Source organism: Trichechus manatus, unplaced genomic scaffold (genome assembly GCF_000243295.1).
Source record: "Trichechus manatus latirostris isolate Lorelei unplaced genomic scaffold, TriManLat1.0 scaffold00060, whole genome shotgun sequence".
Taxonomy (NCBI): domain Eukaryota; kingdom Metazoa; phylum Chordata; class Mammalia; order Sirenia; family Trichechidae; genus Trichechus; species Trichechus manatus.
In genome coordinates, this window is record NW_004443996.1 from 5,107,928 (window position 1) to 5,129,177 (window position 21,250).

The 21,250-nt window shown below is 35.6% G+C and overlaps 1 protein-coding gene across 2 annotated transcripts in view; it reads left to right on the plus strand.

Annotated features, from left to right (window-relative positions):
* HDX (highly divergent homeobox) overlaps positions 1-21,250 on the plus strand; it is a 197,464-nt gene that overhangs the window by 87,964 nt on the left and 88,250 nt on the right. For both annotated transcript variants that reach the window (XM_004378876.1, XM_004378877.2), the window contains exon 4: positions 2,881-2,934. In XM_004378876.1, the coding sequence (XP_004378933.1) occupies positions 2,881-2,934 (54 nt within the window). The remainder of the gene's footprint in view (positions 1-2,880; positions 2,935-21,250) is intronic.

The window sequence follows — 21,250 nt, forward strand, 5'->3', positions numbered from 1 at the left end:
CTGTGGTAGTTGTGGTCCATTAGTCCTTTGGACTAATTTTTCCCTTGTGTCTTTGGTTGTCTTCATTTTCCCTTGCTCCAGACAGAGTGAGAACAGGGGAGTATCTTAGACGGCCACTGACAAGCTTTTAAGATCCCAGACGCTACTCACCATAGTAGAATATAGAACATTTTCTTTATAAGCTATGTTATGCTAGTTGAGCTAGATGTTCCCTGAGACCATGGTCCTCACAGCCTTCAGCCCAGTAATTAGGTCCCTCAGGGAGTTTGGATGTGTCTATGGAGCTTCCATGACCTTGTCTTGGACAAGTTGCATGCAGCACTCATTTGGATGTGTAAGTTCTCATATATTTGTTAAATCAATCTTACTTCATTAGAGATTCATTTTGCAGTTTTCCATACCAGGTTGTTGAAAGTGTGTGTGGAAGTGAAATATCATTTAAATGAGAAGTCTGTTACTCTGCTCATCTGAAGTACTGCATATTATAGTTCTGGTGAGTGAGAAACCTTGCCATTGATGTGGCACAAAGCAAAACTTCCCAATTTGGGGATACATATTTATACCATACTGTGATCCAAAAAAGTCTACAAATTCAGCTATTTTGCCTGGGTGTTCATGAGTTTTACCAGAAACTAAAGGAACTGAAGAATAGATTTGAACTAAATATTAAAAGATAGTTAAATATGGCATTTAAGTTATCACGTAACTGCTGCCACAGAATTATAAAACAAAAAAGTGAAATTTCATTTCTTTTGAAATCACGGGGAATTTATAATATTTGTATGTTAATGTGCTTACAGGAGTTTTCCATTTTCTTGGTTAAATACAATTGATTTAAACAAGAAGCCACATTTTATATAGTTAAAATTTACAATGCCAATGTTTATATAAATTCACTTACCATGTTTAACATAAGTATTATTGTTATTATTTCATATGTAAATTTTCAGTATTTACTAGACTTTTTTTTTTATTCATTTGGTTTTGCATGTTTACTCTAGCAGCTCTATACAGGCAGAATTATCCTCACTAATGCATGGGAGTGTGTGCATAAGTAATACAAAACAGTTGGATATCTGTCAATTTTTTTCTTGATTGTATTATGTGAATATTTAGCAGATTTATCTCCTTTTTTGAGGCTAACAATCAGTTTACTTTGTGGCTATTATATCATACACCAAGTAGGTACTGATAGGAGGACAAAAAAGTATACATTTTGAAGACTTTTTCAGAAGGAATTTCTTTATTATCATTCGCCATTAAAAAGAAAAAAAAAAGATCAATTATTCACACCTTCCCATGATCCCCCAGCATTCCAGTTAATTGCCATTTAACTGCAATGTGGTTTTACCTTGAGTGGAAATAGAAGTCAAATCCTTAAACATATTATTTGGAGTTTACATGATTTTTAACCTAACCCAAACATATATTTAGAGCTTAAAGTAAAGTGGGCGATCTAGTTTCCAGAGACAGTAATAGTTTCTGTGAAGTTTGAATAATTAAGGATATTACTTTTCTATTTACACCCTTTAATCATTATTTCTTGTTAATAGGAATAATATTAATTCATTGGTTATCACTAAATATAATTTATTAAAAGCAGTAAATGTTTGATGGAGTGCCACTTTCCACCACCACCAACAGAAGCTGATTTCACTTCTTGTCAGTCTCTCATGATGTATGTGTTTGGAAGGGAAAGAGAGTTCATGAGGAGAGTTTAGAGTACTCTCCAATCTAGGTGTATCCTAGATAAAATTATGATTAAGCCAGGCTAACGTGAGTCGCAGCTGGAATATAACCTCAGGACTACTTTGATCTCTGTAGACACTCCCCAAAATCCTACTGGAGTAACACCTACTTCTACTAAAAAGGGACTATCATACTATTGAATGGGATTTTCTAGAAGCATTGTTTCAATTTTAGGTATGAGTGGATGGGTAGATGAGAGAGTACTGAAAAATAAATATATCCTCAGCTACCACAGTACCCCTCTCCATTTGGGAAATTATTAGAAAGTATTCACTCAAATATGTGTGTTCTATGCAAGAACTGTCTACTTAAGGTTACAACATTTGAAAACTTTACTACCAACATTGAATACTGGGATGTGACTCAAATTAACAGATCTTTTTGGAGATGTATTCTTATCTAAAGAGGTTTGATAATGGTGATAATGCTGAAAGGGCCACATTTTCTCCCTTTTTCACTCATATGTCATTTATGCAAATGAATCTTCCTTTAAATCAAGGGGCCTATTAAAATCTATAATTCACCATTTCCTAAGAAATGATGGCGGGCATAGTAAACAGATTCCTAACTAGTTCACAATTTGGAGAAACAAAATGTTTCAGTCAGACGCACTCTATGTCTAAAATTTTAATTAAGAATACACATGGATAAATAATTCTATTAGTGCTGCTTTTTACAAAGTAAATAGAAGTAATGTGTTTAAGAAGTTTGTAGCATATACTTTTCATTATGAAATCTTCTCTTGCTTTCTGGTGATACCTTATCTAGAAAGACACCTATAGTAACTATTCTACAGTTCTTGCAACTTTTATTCCACAGAGCACTGCATTTTTATAGTAATAATTTTACTGTCTATAAACATCCAAACCATGCATCCAAGCCCCAACAATACCCTAGAAACTTTCTTGAATTTCCAGGGAAACCTTGTACCACTTGTAAAATTTTCCTACAAAGGAATTAAAATCAGTTTTAAAACTGTTGGCTTCAATAAAGAGTCAACTATATTTACATGAGGAATATACTCTGACAGCAAATCTATCCTGACATCTTATATGAACTCTTTGGTGTTGATCAGCATTCCAAGTAGTGTCAATGCATACCTTACTGAGATTCCATTTGTTGTTTCCACAGATTTCAGGAAACCTTACTGTGCCTTGGATTACAGGGTGTTCTAGAAAAAGAGCAGTAAGTAATCTTTCATTTAAAGCAGAAAACGGGTTTCCCCTATGTTGTTAGTAGGAATGCCATTGCGAAAACTGTTATGATTTTGTAAAGTTGGTGAAACAGAACCTTATTAAGACTGCATTGTCTCAAGGGACATATTTTGATGTCATAATATTTACAAAATAAAGGTAACTTTAAATAAAATATAGCAATCAGCACACTATATCATCCTAGAGCAAGTTTTTTTTTTCAGTTTTAAAAATCATTTGAAGGTAATTCATAAATTATAATTTGTTTTGCAGTTGATTAGCATCAGTTAATTTGATTATATAATTGAATCATGATTTATACAAAAATATCAATCAGTATTAAATAATTTACCTTACTATTTCTTATTAGTGCATTTCACTATGAAGAGAAACTAATGTTTTGACCATCTTATTTTGTTCTTCTGACTTTCAGCTACAGCTGTTGTGATTTATATAATGTTAAAATAACAGAACTTCATTACAATTGCATTTTCTAAAAGAATCTCAATCAGCTTGTCTGTGTAGAGCCCATGAATCTGCATTTTAATAAGTACCCTAGGAGATTGTGGTGTAGTTGCTCCATAGATGGGAAACTATTAAAGCATTTTAAACATGAAAGAGACCTGAATAGACTTCTAGAAAGATAACTCAAATTACTGGTATGGTGGATAGGTTTGAGGATAATTAAACTGAAGCTAAGTTGACTGGAAAAAATAACATACACTCCTCCTTCCTTTGTCTTCCCCACAAAGTACAACTGTTAACTCTGTAAATAATGAAAAAGGTCACCAAAGGAAAACTCTGAAAGGTGGAAAGAAGAAGGCAACGAGTTAGGGATTCCAAGCCTGGAGGAACAACACAGAGACATGATCTTATAATCCTCCACTCAACAGAAGAAGGTAATATAGGTCTGGCACCTCCTGATCCCCAATCTAACAACAGAAGGCAACTTGGGCAGGCTAATTCCTCCCATCGATGGAATTGGAGTCCCACCAACAACATCAAGTATGCTTGCCAATTCTGGCCAAGGAAATCAGTTGGGAGGCCCACCGGCAATAAGCAGTCAGGGAAAGTGCTCTCCTTCCTTAATGGTCCTGAATTCCCCTTCCCCACCTACAGACACTTTGAAACCAAACAGCAATGGCAAGGGAGATACCATCATAAAAAGCAGCCTGGCCTGTGAAGCCTCTTTGTCCCTGTAGGCCAAGAATTCTTTCTCCCACGTAAAGAAATCAGGCAACTGGGAGCACTGGAAAGAGGGATCAAGCTACAATGAGCACACAGCCCAGGAAACGCTCTTCATCCCTGTAGGTTAAAAAATCTTTTCTGTTGCCACATGGAGATTAAACAACACACCTCTAAATAATCCATGGGTCAAAGAGGAAGTCTCAAAAGAAATGAAAAAAACTACCTGAAGTAAAACATGCATAAGAGAAAATAACTTTTTAAAAAGTGCATTAGTAAGAAGTTGGACAACTTCAAGCAGAGTGATACACAAGTCATTTAAGTCCCTGAAAGAGTTGGAAGGGGGCATAAAAGATATATGAAGAAATAATGGCTGAAAATTTTTCAAATTTGATGAAAATTATGAACACACAGATCAAAGATGTTCAAGGAAGCACAAGTATAAGAATCACAAATAAGATTACACAAAGGCACATCATAACCAAATTACTCAAAAACAGTGATAAAGTTAAAAATTAAAAGCAGCCAGAGGAAAAAAATGCATCTTATAAACAGAGAAACAAAGGTAAGGATGGCATCATATTTTTCACTGGAAACAATGGAAGCCAAAAGACAGTGGAGCAACATCTCTAAAGTACTAAAAAAAAACACTGTCAACCAGAATTTTGAAACATCTCAGTTGGTGTTCTGTCAATTCCTGGAGGCTTGTTTTTCACCAATTCCTTCAGTGCAGCTTGGACCTCTTCCTTCAGTACCATTGGTTCCTGATCATATGCTACCTCTTGAAATGATTGAATGTCCACCAATTCTTTTTGGTATAATGACTCTGTGTATTCCTTACATCTTCTTTTGATGCTTCTTGTGTCATTTAATATTTTCCCTATGGAATACTTCAATATTGCAACTTGAGGCTTCAATTTTTTCTTCAGTTCTTTCAGCTTGAGAAATGTGGATGCATTGCATTGGGCAAATCTGCTGCAAAAGACCTCTTTAAAGTGTTAAAAAGCAAAGATGTCACCTTGAAGACTAAGATGTGGTTGACGCAAACCATGGTGTCTTCAATAGCCTTATATGCATGTGAAAGCTGGGCAAAGAATAAGGAAGACTGAAGAAGAATTGACGCCTTTGAATTATGGTGTTGGCAAAGAATATTGAATATGCCAAAGACTGCCAAAAGAATGATGCCAAAAGATACAGCCAGAATTCTCCTTAGAAGCAAGGTTGGTGAGACTATGTCTCACATACCTTGGACATGTTATCAGTAGGGATCAATCCCTGGAGAAGGACATCATGCTTGGTAAAGTAGAGGGTCAGCAAAAAACAGGAAGACCCTCAATGAAATAGATTGACACAGTGGCTGTAACAATGGTCTCAAGCATAACAACAATTGTGTGGATGGCTCAGGACCAGGCAGTATTTTGCTCTGTTGTACATAGGGTCGCTATGAGTCAGAACCAACTCGACAGCACCTAACAACAACAACCAGAATTTATACCCATCTAAAATACCTTTTAAAGTTGACTGTGAGACAAAGATTTTTTCAGACATACCTCAACTAAAATAATAAATCTTCAGCAGGCCCACACTGTAGCAAATGTTAAAGGACATCCTTCAGGAAAAACGAATATGATACTAGATGGAAATTTGAATCTGCACAAAGGAGCAAATAGCACTGGAAATGATAAGTACATGGTTAAATACATAAGATTTTTTCCTCATTATTTATATCACTTTAAAAGATAATTGACAATTTCTTGTTCCCATTGCTGTTGAGTCAATTACAAGTCACAATGGCCCTATAGGACAGAGTAGAACTGCCCATAGGGTTTCCAAGGCTGCAGTTTTTACAGAAGCATCCTGCCACATCTATCTTCCATGGAATGGCTGGTGGGTTCAAACCACCCACCTTTCTGTTAGCAGCCAAGCACTTAACCACTATGTAACCAGTTTTGACAGTTTAAATAACAATGATAACAATGTAATGTGGGGTTTATAACATAACTAAAAGTAAAATGAATGCCAACAATAACATAAAGATTGAGAGGAGAGAAAAGGAAGTATACTATTATAAGGTTCTTAAACTATACATGAATCCGGCTTGAATTTCTGGCAGTTTCCAGAACTGACTCGATGGCATCTAACAACAAACTATGAAGTAGTATATTATGTGAAGGTAAACTATAATAAGCTACAGATGTATAGTATAAACCTTAAAGCAGTGGTTCTCATATAGATGCTATTTTGCCTCGTAGGGTATATTTGGCAATGTTTAGAGACATTTTTCCTTGTCACAACTGGAGGATGCTACTGGCATCTAGTGTCAAATCCTAGGGTGCTACTAAACATTCTATAACTCACAGGGCAGAACTCCGACAACAAAGAATTACCCAGCCCAAAATGTCAATAATGCTGCTGTTGAGAAACCTTACCCTAAATCAATGATGGCAATAACAAAACAGACTTATTGCTAATAAGCCAAAAAAGCAGATAAAATGGAATAATAAAAATATGTAAGAATATATATTTTTTTATAATTTTTATTATTTTTTGCTGAATTTTATTCCAATGTATGGTATATCATATAAATTCCATTTATGAAAATAATAAAAAATTCAATTAATATTAAGAAAAAGCAGATAAAAGGGTAAAGAGAACAAAGAACAGATGGGACAAATAGAAAACAAATAGCAAGATGATATATTTAAACCTATCCAAGTCAATAATCACATTAAATGTAAATGGTCTAAATACTTTAATTAAATGATATAGATGGTTAACTGGATAAAAATTATGAGTCAAATGTATGCTGCCTACAAGAAACACACTTTAAATATGAATGCACACATAAATAAAATATAAAAGGATGGGAAATATATAACTTGCTAATACTAATCAAAAGAAAGCTGAAGTGGCTATATTGATATCAGACAGTAGATTTCAGAGCAAAGAATATAAACAGGGATAAATAAGGTCATTTGTTAACAATAAAAGGGTCAGTCCATCAAAAGTATATAACAGTCCTAAACATTTATGCACCTAATAATAAGGATTCAAAATATCTGAAGCGAAAACTGACAGAACTGAAAAAAATCAGTAAAATTGGTAAATCTCTATCCTGACTGATCAGGACAAAAACTGAGAAGACACAAATTACTAATATCAGAAATAAGAGAGGTGACATCTTTATAGATTCTACAGATATTAAAAGGATAATAAGGGAATAGTATGAACAACTCTATGGCAATAAATTCAACAACTTAGATGAAATGAACAATTGTGTCAAAGACACAAAATTAAAAAGCTCACAAAAGAAAAAATAGATAACTGCAATAGTTTTATATGTATTAAATAAATAAGAGTTAAAGTTAAAAACCATCCCACAAAAAAAAAAAAAAAAAACCTTCACTAGTGAATTCTACAAAACATTTAAGGAATTAATAATACCAATTTTACACAAACTATTACATAAAATTGAAGACAAAGTAGACTTCCCAAATGATTCTATGAAGCCAGCATTATACTGATAAACAAACCAGAGAAAGATATTACAAGAAAAAAAAAATAACACACTGTTATGTCATGAATACAGATGCAAAATCCTAAACAAAATTTGAGCAAATCAAATCCAGTTGAGTTTATCCTAGGAATATAAGGTTGATTTAAGGTTTGAAAATCAATTTAATTGCCAATCCTAGCAACTAAAAAGAAAAAAAATATGATTATTTCAATAGACACAGAAGGAGCATTTGACAAATTCCAATATTCGTTCCTGATAAATACTCAGTAAACTAGGTATAGAAGGGAATTTCTTCAACTTAATAAATGTATGAAAACCTACAGTTAACACCATACTTAGTGGTGAAAAATGTGGTATATGCACATAATGGAATAAAATTCAGCAAAAAAATGAAATTTAACTACTGACACATGCTACATCATGGATGAACCTCAAAAACATGCAAGGTAACAGAAGCTGGACACAAGAGACCACATATTTTAGGGTTACATTTATATGAAATGTCCAGAAAAGGCAATTTATAGAGATAGAAAATAGATTAATGATTGCCTGGGACTGAGGATGGGAATGAGGAATAACTGGGAATAGACATGAGATATTAATAGAGGGATAAAAATATTCTAAAACTGATATATGGTTGTGTTTGCACCACTCAGTAAAGTTACTTAAAATCATTGAATTTTATATTTGAAATGGGTAAATTTTATTATATGTAAAATATATCTCAATAAAGTTGTTTGGGAAAAAAAAAGACACTGTAAAGAGAGTGAAAAGATAAGCCACAGCAGGCTTGTATCAGTAGGGTCCAGGCAGGAAAACAGAAAGCACACCAGTTATTTTAACAGAAAATTTAATACAATAAATTGTTTAGATAGGTTTTAGAGTACTTGAAGAGACAAAAACGAAACACTGAGCATAAATGCAGGAAGCAGCTACCGCCCGCAGGGCTAGGGAGACAAAGGGAAGAAGTTTGGATTTTCAGAACCTACAAACTTAGAGAAGGCGATCTACTAAGCTGTGACTCAGATCTCTGAGTAGGACACACTGCCCAGCTGATACTGGTACCTCTATGGGCACAAGGGGGCTGGTTCTGGTAGTATGGAAAAACTGGAAACTGAAACCAACTGTTACTATTACCAATAACCAATGCCGGGATACTGACTGCAACAGGAAGCAAAACAGATGGATCAGGTGTTTTCTTCCTTTCTCCAGTCTTCCAGCCTCCCTCTAGTGCCATCTATTGACAGAATCTCATGCACAGCCAGCAGGAAAGGCAGAAATGTGGTTTGCTGAGTCCCCAACCTAGCATCAGAAAGCTGGTACAGAAGAGTGGGTTATTAGCTTTATTACAGACATGCAAGAAATGAGAAGTTTTCATTTGACTCAATTTCTTATATTAACCAAGCTATATAAGCATATGCTGCTACCCGGGGAACAAAAATAGGCTTATATAAATTGGGGAATTACAATAGAATTTACTAAATCTGGATGCTGTCTAATTTTTGTAAATCACAAAATGGTGGCTGTTCTAATTGTTCCTATTATAACAAACTATTTATGTTTGTATATGCTGCTCTTATTAAGCTGTGGCTCTTCAGTTATAAAAAAAATAGAATATATATTCATATTACTTTGTCATTTAAAGATCTTTACATAGATTATCTCATTCTTATCCTTGAAAAACTCTGGAGAGGTAGGTAGGGCAGGCATTTCCATTTTACAGATGAAAAAACTAAAGTCAGAATAGTTAAATGACTTCAATAAGATCATATAGCTAGTAAATGATTGAACTGGGATTAGAACCCAAGTCTTTTCTGATTTATGGTCCCAAACTCTTTAATATGCTGTTGTTTTAGTGAAAAGACCCTCCAACTCTATTAAAAAGAGTTTTATTGATGCCAATCTATCATTGGAATGGGGGTCTTGAAAACCTCAGAGTCTGAAGCTCATGGATCCAAGGGAGGGGGTGCAAATCACACACAGTTATAGTACCATAGGAGGAACTATACAACACAGTATTCTGATTGGTTTATAGCGTTTGAGGTCAATCAAAGGTGGGACAAAGCAAAGTGTGATTTTTAACATTGGTTACATTAGTACAGCTGGACTACATTGGTTGGCTAAAGGACATAATTTCAAGGTATGTGGTCACGGAGGGGGTCTCATAACCATCACAAAACAACGGCATGACCATGAGATGAGGGATACAGTTGGGAACAGGTTAATAAACATTACCTCACTCAGAGCATAAGATCTCCTGTGGAGATTTAGCACAAACAGATTCAATAAGGTTTGGTTACAGACCCCAGGACACGTTGTTGTTGTTGTTAGGTGTCGTCAAGTTGGTTTCCTAACAGAACGGAATACTGCCCAGTCCTGCTCCATTCTCACAATCGTTGTTATGTTTGAGCTTATTGTTGCAGCCACTGTGTCAATCCATTTCATTGAGGGTTTTCCTCTTTTTCACTGATCCTCTACTTTACCAAGCATGATGTCCTTCTCCAGGGACTGATCCTTCCTGATAATATGTCCAAAGTATGTGAAACGAAGTCTCACCATCCTCACTTCTAAGGAGCATTCTGGCTGGACTTCTTCCAAGACAGATTTGTTCATTCTTTTGGCAGTCTTTGGTATATTCAATATTCTTCACCAACACCATAATTCAAAGGCATCAATTCTTCTTCGGTCTTCCTTATTCATTGCTCAGTTTTCACATGCATATGAGGTGATTGAAAACATGGCTTGGGTCAGGTGCACCTTAGTCTGTGGTCAGGACACATAGTATCCACATTCTTAGCCTGCTCACAAAGAAAAACATTTGTTTAATTACAGGGTTGGTTCCTAAGCAATAGGATTTTGAATTCGTGTGAAAATTTATACTAAGCTTTAGGATTAGTTCAGCCATTTTACTTTAGGTCAGATGCCTCTTTTGATTTTCTATCCCACATCACTGCCTTGTAGTAGCATCAGTTTGTTCTAAGTAGACGTCTTCAAAATTTTTAAAAAATAAGAACACCTTTTTAATTTTATTTCTTTGAAGTCTTAACATGCCTAGGACAAGGGTAAGACTAAAAAGAAAGTGGAAGAATAAAGGCAATTAAGTATCTGTTTCAGTCAGATTTGGAACTATGTGGAAATATAACCCCTTAACCATGTCATAGAAAATCGGTACTAATGGCACTTATGCCCCTCAACCCCTGGAATTCAGGGCCAACCTGGAGGAAGCAGTCAATAACTTGAAGATCCACGCAGTCAGTATAGTGTTTCTCAGCCTTGCCTGATCATAGTACTTATTGGAGGGTGTGTATTTGGGGAGGGGAGCTTGTTGAAAATAAATGTTTGGGTTCTACTCAAGACCTACTGAACCATAATCTCTAGGGGAAGAACTGATAATTGTATTTTTCAATAAAGGTCCCAGGTGATTCTTATCATGTGGCAAGTTTGTGAAACACTGTCTTGGTTCCACTGGTTAGGGACACTGATCAGACTTCATTGACTGACCGTAACTCAGTCACATTACAAAATCTAATCTAACCAAAATTTTTACAAGATTTTTTTTTCAAACAGACTACAACTCTACCAAACCTACTTAATTTATTTGAAGTTTCAATTAAATCCTCTCTAATTTTTTGTCACATCTATCTACATCCTGAGATTTTCTTAAAAGATTTTCTCATATTTTGAGTTCTTTAAACTAGAAGAATAACTTTCAGCAGAAGGGAGAACTTAAAAAATTAAAAGTGACACTTAGTGACCTATTCCTGTAGGTGAATCACAATATATTTTCAATTTCACTAATAATAGATTTCCCCCACAAATCCATTTGTTGGCTGTGGGGGCTTGCAAGTTGTGATTCTAGAAGCTTTGCCACCATTATTCAAATACCAGCAGGGTCACCCATGGTGGACAGGTTTCAGCTGAGCTACCAGAATGAGATAGACTAGGAAGAAGGACAACTGGACAGTCTACTTCTTAAAAAAAAAACAAAAAACAATTAGCCAGTGAAAACCTTATGACTAGCAGCAGAACATTGTCTGATATAGTGCTGGAAAATGAGCCCCTCAGATTGGAAGACACTCAAAATAAGACTGGGGAAGACCTGCCTCCTCAAAGTAGAGTTGACCTTAACGACGTGGATGGAGTCAAGCTTTCAGGACATTCATTTGCTGATGTGGCATGATTCAAAATGAGAAGAAACAGCTGCAAATATCCATTCATTATAGGAATGTGGAATGGACGAAGTATGAATGTAGGAAAATTGGAAATTGTCAAAAATGAAACGGAATGCATAAATATTTACATCTTAGGCATTAGTGAGCTGAAATGGACTGCTATTGGCCATTTTTAATCAGACAATCAGTATACTGTACCAAGAATAACAAATTGAAGAGAAATGGCATCACGTTCATAGTCAAAAAGAACATTTCAAGATATATCCTGAAGTACAAAGCTGTCAGTGATAGGATAATATCAATATGACTACAAGGAAGACCAGTTAATATGACTATTATTCAAATTTACGCACCAACAACTAAGGCCAAAGATGAAGAAAATAAAGATTTTTATCAATTTCTGCAGTCTGAAAGTGATCAAACATGCAATCAAGATGCATTGATAACTACTGGTGATTGGAATGTGAAAGTTGAAAACAAAGAAGAAGGATTGGTAGCTGGAAAATATGACCTTGGTGATAGAATTTTGCAAGACCAACAACTTCTTCATTGAAAATACCTTTTTTCAACAACATAAACAGCCACTATACCCATGGACCTCAGCAGATGGAATACACACGAATCAAATCGACTACATCTGTGGAAAGACACTATGGAGAAGCTCAGTATCATCGGTCAGAACAAGGCCAGGGGCTGACTGTGGAACAGAACATCAATTGCTCCTGTGCAAGTTTAAGTTCAAATTGAAGAAAATTAGAACAAGTCTACAAGAGCCAAAGTACTACCTTGAGTATATCCCACCTGAATTTAGAGACCATCTCAAGAATAGATTTGACACAGTGAACATTAATTACCAAAGACCAGATGAGTTGTGAAATGACATCAAGGACATCATACATGAAGAAAGCAAGGGGTCATTAAAAAGACAAGAAAGAAAATAAGACCAAAATGGATGTCAGAAGAGACTTGCTCTTGAATGCATAGTAGCTAAATAGAAAGGAAGAAATGAAGTAAAAGAGCTGAGCAGAAGATTTCAAAGGGTGGCTCAAGAAGACAAAGTATTATAATGACAAGTGCAAAGACCTAGAGATAGAAAACCAAAAGGGAAGAACACGCTTGGCATTTCTCAATCTGAAAGAACTGAAGAAAAAATTCAAGCCTCGAGTTACAATATTGAAGGATTCTGCATGGAAAATACTGAACAACACAGTAATCAGCAAAAGAAGATGGAAGGAATATGCAGAGTCACTGTACCAAAAAGAATTGGTCGACATTCAACTATTTCAGGAGGTAGCATACGATCAAGAACCGATGGTACTGAAGGAAGAGGTCCAAGCTGCACTGAAAGCATTGGCGAAAAACAAGGCTCCAGGAATTGACAGAATACCAATTGAGATGTTTCAACAAATGGATGCAGAATTAGAGGTGCTCACTCATCTATGCTAAGAAATTTGGAAGACAGCTACCTGGTCAATCAAGTGGAAGAGATCTTTATTTGTGCCCATTCCAAAGAAAGGAATGTGGAAATTACCAAACAATATCATTACTATCACACACAAGTAAAATTTTGCTGAAGTTCCTTCAAAAGCAGTTGCAGCAGTACATCTACAAGGAACTGCCGGAAATTCAAGCCAGATTCAAAAGAGGACATGGAACAAGGGATATCATTTCTGATGTCAGATGAATCATGGCTGAAAGCAGAGAATACCAGAAAGATGTTTACCTGTGTTTTTTGACTATGCAAAGGCATTCGACTGTGTGGATCATAACAAATTAGAGACCATGTTGCGAAGAATGGGAATTCCAGAACACTGCATTGTTCCCATGAAGAACCTGTACATAGACCAAGACGCAGTCATTCGAAGAGAACAAGGGGTTACTGTGTGGTTTAAAAATGGGAAAAGTGTGTGTCATGGTTGTATCCTTTCACCATATTTATTCAATCTGTATGCTGAGCAAATAATCAGAGAAACTGGACTATAAGAAGAACACCGAGACACGAGGATTAAAGGAAAACTCATTAACAACCTGCAAAATGCAGATGAAACAACCTTACTTGCTGAAAAGTGAAGAGGACTTGAAGCACTTACTGATGAAGATCAAGGACTACAGGTATCAATATGGATTGTACCTCAACATAAAGAAAACAAAAATCTTCGCAACTGGACCGATAAGTAACATCATGATAAACGGGGAAAAGATTGAAGTTGTCAAGGGCTTCATTTTACTTGGATCCACAATCAATGCCCTTGGAAGCAGCAGTTAAGAAGTCAAAGGAGGCATTACATTGGGCAAATTTGCTGCAAAAGATCTCTTTAGAGTGTTAAAAAGTAAAGATGTCACTTTAATGACTAGAGTGCACCTGACCCAAGCCATGGTGTTTTCAATCACCTCATATGCATGTGAAAGCTAGACAATGAATAAGGAAGATGGAAGAAGAAGAATCAATGCCTTGGAATTATGGTGTTGGTGAAGAATACTGAATATAACATGGACTGCCAGAAGAACCAACAGGTTTGTCTTGGAAGAAGTACTGCCAGAATGCTCCTTAGAAGCAAGGATGGCGAAACTTTGTCTCACATACTTTGGGCATGTTATCAGGAGAGACCAGTCCCTGGAGAGGGACATCATGCTTGGTAGAGTAGAGAATCAGTGAAAAAGAGGAGGACTCTAAATAAGATGGATTAGCATAGTGGCTGCAACAATGGGCTCAAGCACAACAACGATTGTGAGGATGGCACAGGACCGGGCAATATTTCTTATTGTTGTAAGTAGAACTGACACGTTGGCATCTAACAACAACAAAAATAGATTCACCTCATTTCAAGATGTCCAAGAAACCCAGTTAAGAACTAATAGCACTGCACTGTTTTGAATCTGGAATAAGATTTAAACCCACCAAAATACAATGAGTTCTCTTCAGAAAAAGAAGAGTAAGATGGTGTTATATAAACTAATCATTAAACTAATTCTTTGAACTTACAATTTTTGTAAAAAATCATGATAGAAATACTGTTGGAAATCAGCTGTTAAATGTTCTTACAAAATTTTAGTTTGAGTACTTATTTTTACTTCATTTCACATGAAATAAATTTTTATATGAATTTGACATACAGGAAGGAAAACTTCTGAGTAGAGACCATAAATCCAAAGATTTAAAATAAAACTGTAAATCTCCCATGAAAACACAATAATGCTAGAGAGAATTATTTAGTGGCCCTTGTTTAGTCTACTTTGGTTATTAATTTTGGTGTAATTGTCTCATATCTTGAACATGTAAAACTGGAGCTGTGTTACTATTTTAAGAATATCTGTTTGGAGAAATAATTGTATATTAGAATATGTATATAAGTATGTATATATATATTGTATGTGTCTCTTTATTCATATCTCCACTCAAATGTTGCCTCTTTTGTGAAAAGTTTTCCCATACCATCCTATCTAAAGAACTCCTCTCTAGCCCAAATCACACTTTATTATCATATTTTATTTTCTTCAAAGCACATAAAGTTAGCTAAAAGTACCATATTTATCTGTTTACTTGTTTTTTTTTTTTTTTCTTTTTGTAACATATAAGCTCCATGAGAATACGGACCTTATCCGTCATGGCCACCATCTATTGATCAGTAAATATTTGTTGAATAAGTTTTGTAAGGAGTCATATGTCATATGCTGGACTTACGTTGTAGACTAGATAGAGTCTGAAGTTGTTTAAAAGTTAGTCACCTAGACAGGGTGATTTGAATATTGGATTTAAAGGAGTCATTGGAGCATGGAATTCATGTATTTATGTATGTATATGGTCTGTGATTAATACCATTGTCTTGGTAATCAGACAAATCTGAAAATCAGACAAACCTGAATTTAAATCCATGCCGCATCACATTCTATCTGCGTAAACTTCGGAAAATTATTTAACTTCTCTGAACCTCAATTTCCAAATCTGTAAAAATTCAAATAATACTACCTATCACACAAAAGGAAACCCTGGTGGCGCAGTGGTTAGGAATGCGGCTGCTAACCAAAAGGTAGGCAGTTCAAATCCACCAGGCGCTCCTTGGGAACCTATGTTCTACTCTGTCCTGTAGGGCCGCTATGAGTTGGAGTCGACTTAATGGTAATGGGTTTGGGTTTGGGTATCACACAAGGTTATTTTGAGGATTAAATGAAATAACATATTTGAAAGTGCTCAGTAATGGTGTATGTTGTTGTTTAATGTACTTTTTAGATTTGCTAATCAAGATTTTTTGGATTAGAATCCAATTTATTAAAAAATTGAATAGTTTATGTTTCTAATCAAATTGTCACCAAGAAAACAAAAAAAAATAAACCCTTATAATAGATTAATAGCTTTCCTCTAATAAGAAAATAAGTTATGGTATGAATTTGGCATAAGGGGAAAAAGTCATTTTTTTTGTTTTGTTTTGCTGTGAAGTAATAATTAAATCCCCTTATTCTCTCTATTTCACACACCTAAACTTTCAAATATACCACTCAAATAAAAGTACCTACCTTGAGAAACTTGGTGGATAAACGTAGTTAAAAGTATAAATATTTGGATGACAGCTACTTTCTCCTTTTCATGTGTTTTCGCAGTAACTCTATTCCTATCTAGTTTCTGTAGACTGAGAATGCAATAGATGATAATTCACTTTAATAAAATCCCCATATTCGTTCATTCATTCGATTATCCATTTAACAAATATTTATTTTGGAGCTCCTTCTAGGTTCCAGGCAATGATCTAGACATTTGGATCTGACAGGAACCAAAAAGACAAAGATCTCTGCCCTAGTATAACTCACTTTTTAGTCAGGGGAAATAGACAATAAACAATTAACATAATAAGCAAATAAGGTATATGGTATAATAGAATGTCAAACGCTATGAAGAAAAAAGAAATCAGAGTAAGGGAGATCACAGGTATGAAGTGGTGGCAGGACAGGTTGCTGTATTAAGTAGGCCTTGTTACAGTGAAAAAAGATTGTTTATTGCAATGTGCTGCTGTATGAATATTGATATTTCACCACTTAATTAGTCAAGAAGCTGTTTTCCCCCTTTGCCATTTCAGTAACACTACTGACAAATTCCCTATGTTAGTGTTATGAAATCCAGGGATTTAAAAAAAAATACAGTGTATTGACTTGTAAATGAATTATTTGCCCATTATTTAATACTTACATATCAGGCCTTGCTTTGATAAATAGAATTTTTTTAGGTAAATTACCTTCCCCTGTGGTATTTAAAATACAGATAACTCAGTTTGGTTTCTATATTCTTGTATAGCATTTATATAGTTTTTGTTTGTTTGTCTTTTATATTCCTCTCCTGCTGTAGCAGCCACTGTGATTCCTCATTTCCTATGAAATCTAATAGAAAATTATTCTGGCATCAGAGCTCATTATGCCTGTTCCACCTTGCCTGCTTAAATGTATTTTCTAATGGAAGTTGTTGCCTCCTTTTGTCACCTTTATATCAGTTTCTCTGGCTTCCTTACCTTCACTTTCATTGTTCTCATGTTGTCTCTTATCTCTCTCTATTTAAATCTTATTCATACCTCAAGGCTCAGATCACAGTCCTTCCAGATGACTGGCCTACATTGCTTTCTTTCCATCTGCAATTCCATAACATGTACTGTTTGTGCCACACATTTCCACCTTTAGTTCCATTCAGACTTCAAGTCATTTTCCATTTGTTTATTTATCCTGTCTTTCCAGCAAGTTCCTTGAGTACCGGAATCACCTCTCGTCTATCACCTACAATACTTAATGCCGTTCTGGATCTTTATCTGTAAATATATTAAGTTGAATTCAATTGGCACTGTATCATGTTACTGTATTCTCTATCTGAAAACCTTAGGTCAGCTGTTTTGACTTCTCTGATCAATTACTGGACAAAAATCAATTTGATGATTTTTTCAAAAACTATATGGCTATTAATTTGTCGAATCATATGATATGCTAATATTCTGTAAACCTGACACAGCTATGATATTAGGGAAACAGTGCCCAGTGGATGCAATAGGAATCACAGGACGTCTGTATGTTTCAACGTCTGTATGTGTGTCTTTTAAAAAGTATTTTTATAGTTTAGATAATTTTTACAGTCTTAGAAATTGACTAAATTAATGTAGGAATTAGATGGCTAGAACAGTTAGTTGTCGGTTAAGAAATTAAGGTAGGCACTCTTTTTAAAATTTTAATGATTTAAAAATTAAGAATTATGAAATGAATTTTTTAAAACTGAGATTAGCAGTCTGGATTATTTAAAGGAGCTTTAAAAGAGCACTTTGTTTTTTTGTTCTGTTTTGTTTTTCTTTTTTTCTCCCTGTCTTTCCCCTGTCCCAAATTAATATGCCCTCTTTTTTCTGACATAGCATTAAGTGTGTGCCTGGTGAAACATAGCTATCTTCTGTTGAGTGTGTATCATTTAAAACATCTGTGAGAATTTAATAATCACATTTTTATGAGAAATATTTGGAAATTTCTACCTACATATGCGTTTGTTTGATTTTCTTAAAAATTTTGATGAAGTTTAAACTTCTCTTAAAGAGCTTAGTTTGCAAAATGTTGTATATAGTGGTTGAAGGACATTGGTTATCTGGCTATATATTCCAGTAGAATGTCATTTAGTTTGTTTCCTACATTGACACTGTCTACACTTTTAAGTTTAATGTTAGGCTTTTGGAATACCGAAATTTCTGTACTAAGTTTTTTGGTGTCCAAACCAAAACCAAACCCATTGCCATCAACTCAATTCCGACTCATAGTGACACTATAGGACAGAGTAGAACTGGCCCATAGCGTTCCTAAGTAGTGGCTGGAGGATTCGAACTGCTGACCTTTTGGTTAGCAGCCAAGCTCTTTAACCACTACACCACCAGGGCTCCTTGGTGTTCAGTACATTGCAGTATATTCATATTTGTAAAAACTATGGTTAGTACTGACTGAATGAGTACACTGATTTTGGTGTACTTAGAAATCGAAATCTCTTTCAGACACGGATTCTGCTTTGTTATTTGTTAAAATATGGAGTAGGGACACAGGTTTTAATCTTCTGGGGGTGATACAGCTCTCAAAGATAATTTTCCGATATATTGTCCCGGCTTTTTTTTTTTTTTTTTTTTCCTCTTTTCCTTCTTTTTAAGAATCGGGAGTCTCAATACCAGCAAAAGAAAGTTTACTTTTTTTTTTTAATATAACATAGGCATTCCATTTAACCCTTATTTTTTATATATCAATGTCTCCAAATTTGCTTATATTTAGATTGCTTGATGCCTCAAAGGCAAAGTTACTGAACAGTTTAACCAGAGTCTAGCATATGCCAATAGCAAACACTGTATTCTCAGGTGATTGATAAAAATAAGTCAGTAATTTTGATTTTTCCCAAAGTTTTTTTTATTGGATCAAATAGTTCTAGAGTTTTAAAAATATTTTCTAAGCAAGTATAAATTTTAACATAAACACATTTTTGAGCTCAAAAATAAAATAAATAATTTTAATTTTTAAGGTTCTTCTGAAAAAAATATAAAGTTCATGTAACAGTAATTCTGTGAAGTTCCAGTGTCCGTAGTGTGAAAATTACATGTGATTTTTTTATTGTATATGTTTTAGGTTAAAAAGCTACTTACCTATTAGAATGACTAAAATCTAAAGAAAGAATAACTGACAAACAATTCCTGCATGGTATGGAATTACTTTACTAAAAAAAACAATTTGGCCTTTTGGTCCTGGTTGCAAAGCCCTACCCAGTACTTCACCTTTATAGGGATTGACTGGAGGTCCCTCCTGGTGACCAATAAAAACCCTAGAACATGAGGCTTAGATGGAGCTTACTGATTGACAAGAGCCAGGAAAGGAGCCTACCATTTATACACTAGGGTCCTGCACTATGACCCTCTCAGACCAAGTAGACCTGAGACAGCAACAGATGCAGGGGCTGTGACGTTATATTACCAGAAGAGGTGGAGACAACAAATAGACCCAAACAAGCACACCTAGATGGTGACAGCAGAATGTAAAGACTGAACCTCAGCAGAGAGCTGAGAAGAGCCACCAATAGCTGAGCATGCCAAGTGGATGTCGTTGAGTTTCCTGTTTGAAAGTTTCTTGACGGGTGAGAACAGACATCGGTTTTCAGGAAGGGTAAGCAAGTCCCCTTTGATACATAAGCTGGTCTCCTTTTAGACACTGAGGCCCCATACTGGGACCCCTTACAAACCTTGCCTTTTGTGTATCTTTATTTCTGTTTATATCCTTTCTTTGTATCATTCTTTGTTATTAAAGTTGTTATTGCAGTTATGTTGTTTCCAGGAGTTCTCTGTGACTGTTCCAATGAATTATAGAATCCCATAAAGAAAGAGTGCCATGGGACAATGACTGGTATCACAAATTGTGGAGAAGTTGGAGAACAAGGGTATATTTGACTTCCCTCTCATAGGAACAAGTTTGGTGATGATTCTTATGGTCAGGGTTGTCTTTTCAGTTGGTGTTTAAGAAAGTTCTCCTATTACACTACCTTAAGTCAGGAGATCAAGTTTCACATCAACAGAGATGTCATGCTGATTATATGTACCATTAATGTGATGTGATAAAAATGACACTTTACTTCTGTTGTCTTCTACCACTAAACCAATAACCTCACTGTAATCATGAGAAAAAAAATCAGAAAAATTCCAATAGAAGAACATTTTACTATATACCTGACCAGTATTCCTCAAAAATATCAAGGTCGAGGAGGAGTGGCCATGATGGCGGAGTAGTCAGACACTTCTGGTGGTCCCTCTTACAAAAACGACCCTCCAAAAAAACAAGTGAATTGATTATATATGACAATATAGGAGCCCTGAGCATCAAAGGCAAAGTTAAGGAAACAGACTGAGTGGCAGGGGGAGGGAGAGAAGATTTGGAAGCCTCAAGGAGTTGACGGACCTGACCTGGCAAGAGCAGGAGCCCTTCAGCCAGGATCAGCTCAGGGGTGAGTGGTGAGGAAGGCAAGCCACGGCACTCGGGAGGCATTTCCCACACTGGGAGAGACCCAGTGGCAGAGAGTCTACTCGGCCATCCAGAACCAGTGAGAAGCAGCCCTTGATCAGCAAAAGATACGTATTTGTGTCTGGCCTACTATGCAGATCAAAAACACCCCCCTTAGGGAAAAACTTCTCTACCATTTACCTCCTTGCTCCCTTCTCTGCACTGGGCTCAGAACGGCTTTAGGGATTGCCTAGCACCCTGGGCTGGAAGTAAGACCCTGCCTTGGAGAGGGAATAAATTAACAAACAGAGGGAAAAATAATCTGCTGGCTCCCCTAAGCTAGGAACTCAGGAGAGGCACAGCTTTGCCTAGGCACAGGCACAAGACATCCATGGACTTTGAGTGCCTTTGCCCCAGCAGAGACTTGTGTGGGCCCATTTCAATAGCATAGGTCCTCATTACTG